We start from the raw sequence: 8,930 nt of genomic DNA on the forward strand, positions 1-8,930 counted from the left end.
ATATCACATATCTGAGTTCTGTACGTCTCTCGGTTTGGTATACTTCGACTGGGAGATGGATTATATACGGAATTCACTTATTTCAACTTATACATTCTGTAACAACGAAGGGCATTAAAACCCTAGTTTTAATTATTTACTGTTTATTACAAGCATATGATACCATTGATATGGAGGGACACAAAAACAAATCAAAAATAGAAAAGAAAATCACTAAATGAGTACAGTGGATCCATAATGTTACATAAAACCCAGTATCTTTTTTTTTATATTTTTATGTTTCGCCAAGATCTGCTGGTATCCGTGGACAGCAAGTGCCAACTTCACCTTAGAAATCACAGCGACTATACATATCAATCGGTAAACATGCCACAGTCTTGACTATACATGTCAATCGGTAAACATGCCACAACCTTGATATACATTTCAATCGGTAAACATGCCAGAGCCTTGAATGTACATGTCAATCGGTAAACATGCCACAACCTTGACTATACATATCAATCGGTAAACATGCCACAGCCTTGACTATACATGCCACAGCCTTGACTATACATGTCAATCGGTAAACATGCCACAGCCTTGACTATACATGCCACAGCCTAGACTATACATGTCAATCGGTAAACATGCCACAGCCTTGACTATACATGTCAATCGGTAAACATGCCACAGCCTTGACTATACATGTCAATCGGTAAACATGCCACAACCTTGATATACATATCAATCGGTAAACATGCCACAGCCTTGACTATACATGTCAATCGGTAAACATGCTACAGCCTTGACTATACATGTCAATCGGTAAACATGCCACAGCCTTGACTATACATATCAATCGGTAAACATGCCACAGCCTTGACTATACATGCCACAGCCTTGACTATACATGTCAATCGGTAAACTTGCCACAGCCTTGACTATACATGTCAATCGGTAAACATGCCACAGCCTTGACTATACATGTCAATCGGTAAACATGCCACAGCCTTGACTATACATGTCATTCGGTAAATATGCCACAACCTTGATATACATATCAACAAGTCATAATGAGGTTTCATGCCGGAATTTTTAAAGGGAAAGTAAGGAAAACTATTCAAGGCTATTTACTCCAGTAGAATTTGTTACAAATCATTTCCTTTCCAAACTATTTCACGCACGTAATCACATAATATACTGTAATGATGAAATGATTGATCAAATTAGTTTTCAAATTGCATTATCAACTGTGCTGATATGTGTTATGATGACAATACTGTCCTAGCGCTTTTATTCAGAAATTGTTTTTCTTTACGTAAAAATGAGTACAAATGAGTTTTCACATCTGTATTTTGGTTATAGAATTTTTTCTACATAGTATGAGCAATGTCCATGTTGTGAAAGGCGAATATCAATCTTCCGGACTTCCACAAGAAAGACTTTAAAACCAGTTTTGATCAAAGGGGAACAACTCAGTCTAGATTCTGTATAAAATCTAGATTACAGAATCACGAAACTTGATGAATTATGGGGATAGTGCTACTTCATATGCGTATCTATATTTCAATATTTTGTTCGATCTGTTTAAACTTTCCTCAACAGCCTCCAAGAATCAGCTGTATGTTGCAGTCTAATTCATTATTTGGCTTTAATGTATCTAGTTCTAAATTAACAATGAAATGTGATTTCTATTGTGTTTTTTTACAATCTTCTCGATATTGTTCTTTATGACGCGTATTCCTTGGGTATTTAAGGCTGCATACCCGAAGACTGGTGGTAAGTTTATGTCGAAATGTAGCAGTGACCCATAAGATAGGTCTAGCACAGTCTAAACCATGTAAGCACCCTGGTTCATCCCCGCCAAAGAAGGCAAATATGGTTCCATCAGCTGGAAAGATTATGGTGTCAGTTTTGAATTGATTGAACACCCGTCTTATTCGCCTTATCTCTCTACATCAGACTTTCATCTACATCTGTATTTCCAAAATTAAAAAAGGCAATTTTCAATGCTCACTTTCGGTCAAATGATGATGTCATACATGCAGTGAGGACTTTCTGAATGGTCAAGAAAAAGACTTCTTTAAAAGTGGCATCGCTGGCAGAAGTATATCGTATATTGAAAGCGATTGTGTTGAAAAATAATGCAATATGTCAGCCATAAGTCAAACCCTTAAATATGAGGCTCACAACTCATCAGTCAGCCCTCGTATACACAGTAAAGTATATCGAAATCGTAGTTTTCCGAGCTGTTATTGACATAGAGTGATCTCCCTTGTATATAAGATTTCCCCTGTATGGGATTACTTGTCTTATCATGATAAACAACAGTTAAAGACAACAAAATTATGTATTTTGACTTTGCTATGATATTATAATTAGGATGATATCATTATACTTTCATTTGTGAACGTTGAGCTTAGACAGACCTTGATTTTTTTTTCTAATTTTCATGTATAGAAATAATATTTGATACCAAATAAAGTGTTGCCATCGGATATAAATCGTGGTACAGGTTGAGTGGTATTGAGGCCCTGATAACATAACACTGATAGCGGTTATTGTCTGTGAAAAATAAAGCTATCGGAGCGACAAACCAGGGTCTCACATACAACAGCCCGAAAACAATAGCAACGTGACCGATATAGATCGCACGCGATGAAGCGACGTCATACAACACAATAGGTATATCTAATGTCTTAAGACAATGGCGGTGAATTATATATATCCGGATACCTTCGTCTAGGTGACGATAGGCTAGAATTAAGCTGCTAAGTGTTGTCTGCCATACTTGACGGAATATTTACAACTGGAACTGGCTGGAGTTGGAAGAACGGGTTTGGAATTTCATTTTAGTCTTTTATATTCCGTTTGGTAGTTTTTCCATCGTAAATGTATATCTGAAGTGTCGAGTTTTTTTTAATAAGTTTATTAGATTATATTGTTCTTCAGGATATGCGTTGATTATGTATCGATTTAAAAACACCCTTCTAGTATACCTGTGACTGGCTTTGTGGATTAATGACAAAGAATGATGAAACATAAAATATTCACTTGGAGATAGGGTGGAGAACGGAAGCGCCATCGTCATCAAGGTCGTGTGGAAGTCTATTGTTATTGTTTTTATGTAATATATATATATAAATATATTGTTACATTCGGCTAACACGAGGTAATTTTGTTGCCAATAGAGAACAAACCAACGTATCAACAGAAAAATCCACAGGACGAGTAATTCTGTAACAGGAAGGTGATAGAATAATGTGTGGTCGATATAAGCCAAAATGTTGTTTTAAGAATATCCATTAGCAGCTATGAACAGGACAACTTGACAATTTTTGCCAGTAGATTTTTAAAAAAGATTATTAATCCTTATTGATTTCACTCTTACAAGACTCCACGATTGAGACGTTTTAATGTCGGCGAATATATTCACAAGTCAAACATCTCGTATATTAAACAAATCACGACACAGACATGGAAAAGCAGACGACCTTTACGTACGACGGTATAATCCGCGAGAATAATCAGATACCATGAACCATTTATATACATCAATGTATACATAATTTGATTGAATCAATCTGGGTAAAGGAACTGTATATATGTGTACAAGAACGTCGAAACTGGAAATGAACGTGACAGCAAGAAAAACACTCCTCAGTTAGTTGTGTTTCTTTCTGAAATTTTCTTATGGAGAAACTGAGTTTGATGTGAACTGAGTCCTTAGTAAACGAGCCGAAATGGCTAGTGAGTTTTTCGCGAGGAAGTTAAATCTAGAGCTAGCTTTGAACCCGCTTTTCCATGGCCCACACGAGGAGTTAAGGGAGGAAACTCCCCCACCAAGGGAGGTCAAGGTCACTATAAAAAAGGATTTTACACAGAGAAATTATGGCAGCCATAGCACCAGGAGTCAGTGGAAACTCAGCACCGAAAGTAATATAAACAGTTTTGAATTTAAGCATCGAAACCCAAAAGGTGTATACGACTTTCTTAAAGTAAAAATAGAACGCGAGAATGCCAGGAGTAAACGTGCTAAAATTAAAAAATCCACAGGCAAAGTTAAAAAGGTGGACGAGACAGAAAACGGAAATGGTGTTGAAAAGGAAGCACGTGAAGTCATTGTAGAAGCAGAATCAAATCCTCGTGAAACTGATAAAAATGGTGCTGAATCAGAAAATAACAACGACAAACAGTCAACAACAAATAAACTGCCAGAAACCGGAAGTGAGAAGAGTGGAGTGGTACCAGAAATACTACATTATTCGGACGAGTTCACAGAGGGTCCGCTGGAGGTGTACGAACCTGTATTTGTGCGGTTTCCTGTGTGGAAGGTAACATAATTTGCTTTGAAAATTTGTGTTGTTTTAAAAAGTGGAATCTTTTCCGGATCTTTATGTATGCGTCCCCTTTTTATTTGACTTAATCTACGATATAAAATTCCAGACAACGATAGCTTTGTTCTGAAATTTAACAACATTATAAATGAAATTGATAGTAATAGCTTTTTTCCTATTTTCAATGTTTTATTAGGATACGTGTGTATTTGTATGATAATGGTCAGCTTCTGCTTCTTACAATACATTATATATTTTATTCTCTTTCAGCCAGCTAAACTTAATCACGACTGAAGCAGTGACCAGTGTCCACAGTAACCCTTTGGAAGGATGAACGATCAAATCTTTTTAAAAAATTATGAAACGTGTTTCTCATCTGGTTTGTATGTTCCCGGTAACAATGACCATGTCGTGGAGGCGTGCGGTTTGCATGTGTCAGTTTAAGCTGCTCTTTATTCCTGGGATTTATTTTTAAACAAATTCATAAATGTTAGTGAAAAGCTAATGAAATATTGATGAACCGGTGATGTTACACCTGCTGTTGCCGTTGTATGTTTCTCAATTGTTTCATGTCACTGCTGTTTTGCTATTTATTTTCTCCGTTGCAAATCATCACCAGCGATTCGTTTTACTGTGAGTTAACAAAATAATAAGATCTGAATGACTCTGTAAAATATAGCAGTTTGAATTGAGTGCTCTGGGCTATATTATCGTTATCCTTTATATAGATATCATAACACGACGTATACAATCACAAGGAGAAAAAGCGAGGATTTATGTACATAAGTTTGTTTATATAGATTTTTAAAAAAAGTTACAAATATTTTCATTGGTTTATTCTTGTATGTGTTCCCTGGTGTTACTTTTGTATGTCCATGTTTATCGTACTTGTTATAGAGGGTGTTCCCTGGGGTTTCTTTTGTTACAAATATCTGATGATTCGTTATTCTGACATAAAAATAAATACAAAAACGTGTATGTATTATTATTTATGACTGTTTCATCGGCATAAACTCCTACAAATTGCGTTGATTTATTGCGATTGCCCGAAACAGGTTTTTAGATTAATTTTAGTGAGAACCTGCAAAGGCGTGCAGGAGGATTAAATTTTTAAAGGTAGACTATAAAAACCAGTTATATAGTAAGTGGCAGATGGATTCAATCAGAAGACTGAAAGAAATATACCCAAGCGGCAACCAGCTTTTAAATAAATCTTTGAAGATAAATATTTTCAATGAATTATTACGTTATAACTAAAGAGGAACCGGACGACTGGCGATAAGGTGTGGAGACCAGGGAGGAACCAGAGGACGACTGGCGATAAGGTGTGGAGACCAGGGAGGAACCAGAGGATGACTGGCGATAAGGTGTGGAGACCAGGGAGGAACCGGACGACTTGCGATAAGGCGTGGAGACCAGGGAGGAACCGGACGACTTGCGATATGGTGTGGAGACCAGGGAGGAACCAGAGGACGACTGGCGATAAGGTGTGGAGACCAGGGAGGAACCAGAGGATGACTGGCGATAAGGTGTGGAGACCAGGGAGGAACCAGAGGACGACTGGCGATAAGGTGTTGAGACCAGGGAGGAACCGGACGACTGGCGATAAGGTGTGGAGACCAGGGAGGAACCGGACGACTGACGATAAGGTGTGGAGACCAGCGAGGAACCAGAGGACGACTGGCGATAAGGTGGTGAGACCAGGGAGGAACCGGACGACTGGCGATAAGGTGTGGAGACCAGGGAGGAACCGGACGACTGGCGATAAGGTGTGGAGACCAGGGAGGAACCAGAGGACGACTGGCGATAAGGTGTGGAGACCAGGGAGGAACCAGAGGACGGCTGGCGAAAAGGTGTTGAGACCAGGGAGGAACCGGACGACTGGCGATAAGGCGTGGAGACCAGGGAGGAACCGGACGACTGACGATAAGGTGGTGAGACCAGGGAGGAACCAGAGGACGGCTGGCGAAAAGGTGTTGAGACCAGGGAGGAACCGGACGACTGGCGATAAGGTGTGGATACCAGGGGGAACCAGAGGACGACTGACGATAAGGTGTGGAGACCAGGAAGGAACCAGAGGACGACTGGCGATAAGTTGTGGAGACCAGCGAGGAAGCAGAGGACGTTTGATTTGGTATTGAACCCAATGAGAACTGGAAGACGGGTGATGAAATATTGAGGATGAAGGAACTGGAGGACGGGTCATGAGATCTGGAACCCATGGAGTTACCGGAAGTCGGGTGATGAAGTGTTGAGCCCATAGATGAAATGGAGGACAGATAATGAGGTGTAAAACCCAAGGAGGAACCGTAGGACGGGTAGACACCAGAGGACGGGTGATGAGGTCTCAGGAACCCAAGTAGACACCAGAAGACGGGTGACGAGGTCTCAGGAACCCAAGTAGACACCAGAGGACGGGTGACGAGGTCTCAGGAACCCAAGTAGACACCAGAGGACGGGTGACGAGGTCTCAGGAAACAAAGTAGACACCAGAGGACGGATGACGAGGTCTCAGGAAACCAAGTAGACACCAGAGGACTGGTGACGAGGTCTCAGGAAACCAAGTAGACACCAGAGGACGGGTGATGAGGTCTCAGGAAACCTAGGAGGAAGTGAAGAACGGGTGATGAAATCTTGAATCCAAGGAGGAACCTGAGGTCTGAAACTCAAGCAGGAAGCCGGGGAAGGATGATTAGGTTTGAAACTTTGAGTGTTCCGGGTGCTTTAAACCAAAGAGGAACCGGAAGACGGACGATGAGGTCTAGAACTAAAGGAGGAACCGGAAGATGGGTAATAAGGTCCGGAACTCTGGGTGTAAATTAGGATACCCTGCAGCGGGCCAGTATTGAACAAAGACGAATAGGGCATTGGTTCCGAATAACCGAATCGACTACAACACATTGTTACCATCTTGTGTACTTTTTCTATAATTTTTTTTACCATCTCATCACACTATTTTCTACCTTAGTGTGCATAGGTATGGAGTACAGTCAGTTGGTTCGTTACCATCTCGTGCACTACATAAGTCTTGTAAGCTTCACACTGGTCATTTGTCAGTGTAGTCATTGAAACATCACACTCACATCTTCTACTGGTTGTGTTATAAGATGAAGGTGACAGTGTAGTCATTGAAACATCCACATCTTCTACTGGTTGTGTTATAAGATGAAGGTGACCGTGTAGTCATTGAAACATCCACATCTTCTACTGGTTGTGTTATAAGATGAAGGTGACCGTGTAGTCATTGAAACATCCACATCTTCTACTGGTTGTGTTATAAGATGAAGGTGACCGTGTAGTCATTGAAACATCCACATCTTCTACTGGTTGTGTTTTAAGATGAAGGTGACCGTGTAGTCATTGAAACATCCACATCTTCTACTGGTTGTGTTATAAGATGAAGGTGACCGTGTAGTCATTGAAACATCACACTCACATTTTCATCACACTCACATTTTCTACTGGTTGTGTTATAAGATGAAGGTGACCGTGTAGTCATTGAAACATCCACATCTTCTACTGGTTGTGTTATAAGATGAAGGTGACCGTGTAGTCATTGAAACATCCACATCTTCTACTGTGTGTTATAAGATGAAGGTGACCGTGTAGTCATTGAAACATCCACATCTTCTACTGGTTGTGTTTTAAGATGAAGGTGACCGTGTAGTCATTGAAACATCCACATCTTCTACTGGTTGTGTTATAAGATGAAGGTGACCGTGTAGTCATTGAAACATCACAATCACATTTTCTGCCAGTTGTGTTATAAGATGAAGGTGACCGTGTAGTCATTGAAACATCACACTCACATTTTCTACTGGTTGTGTTATAAGATGAAGGTGACCGTGTAGTCATTGAAACATCACACTCACATTTTCTACCAGTTGTGTTATAAGATGAAGGTGACAGTGTAGTCATTGAAACATCACACTCACATTTTCTACCAGTTGTGTTATAAGACCTTTTATTTTGTTAACATTATCAAGCTAAAGATTATTCCGAATCATTCAATGGTGATCTAAGAATTGTCTACTTTGAGTCAAAGAATTGTCCAGAGTTAACAGGCGTGTTGTGTGATAATCGATATGACAGTTTGTCTCGATTTGTTTGTCCCTGTTATTATCTCGACGCATTTGTAAGTGACATAAATGTGTATATATGGTTTGAGAGAAAGGTAATGACATTCGTTCTAACAGCTAGGGTACTACAGACTGTCGTACTGACGTAACTGTTGATAGGACTTTATAACATACCCGGAGCATTAATGCGGTTTCACGTGGTTTGTAATGGCAATAAAACACATTAATGATCGATACCTACCTGGTACACTTTTATGAAACGAAAGCAGATATTGTTGAGTGTGCTTGTAACAAGCCTGTTCAATACACACCTGATAGAAAAATGACATATTGGTGACTATCATTCTTGTTTAACAAAGCGTTAATCCGATTTTACTGAATTGCTTGTTGTATATATATGTATATAAGGTCGGATGGTATAGGGAGAGCATGATCGGACAAAAAAATGGTCTGGGTAGCAATATATTATCTTTATCACAAAGGGCATTTAGCGAACTATACAATCATCTATTCAAGATTTTCAAAATCTTTT

At 39.6% G+C, this 8,930-nt stretch overlaps 1 protein-coding gene across 1 annotated transcript; it reads left to right on the plus strand.

The window, feature by feature from the left end:
- The first annotated feature begins 3,725 nt into the window (after positions 1 to 3,725).
- LOC132552742 (uncharacterized) lies at positions 3,726 to 4,613 on the plus strand. The gene is made up of 2 exons (XM_060216943.1): positions 3,726 to 4,316; positions 4,590 to 4,613. Exons 1-2 carry the CDS (start codon positions 3,726 to 3,728, stop codon positions 4,611 to 4,613), a joined length of 615 nt encoding a protein of 204 aa, XP_060072926.1.
- Positions 4,614 to 8,930: the final 4,317 nt, after the last annotated feature.

The sequence above is a fragment of the Ylistrum balloti genome, unplaced genomic scaffold (genome assembly GCF_031769215.1).
Source record: "Ylistrum balloti isolate Yb309-2 unplaced genomic scaffold, AGI_CSIRO_Ybal_v1 Utg369634, whole genome shotgun sequence".
Classification (NCBI taxonomy): domain Eukaryota; kingdom Metazoa; phylum Mollusca; class Bivalvia; order Pectinida; family Pectinidae; genus Ylistrum; species Ylistrum balloti.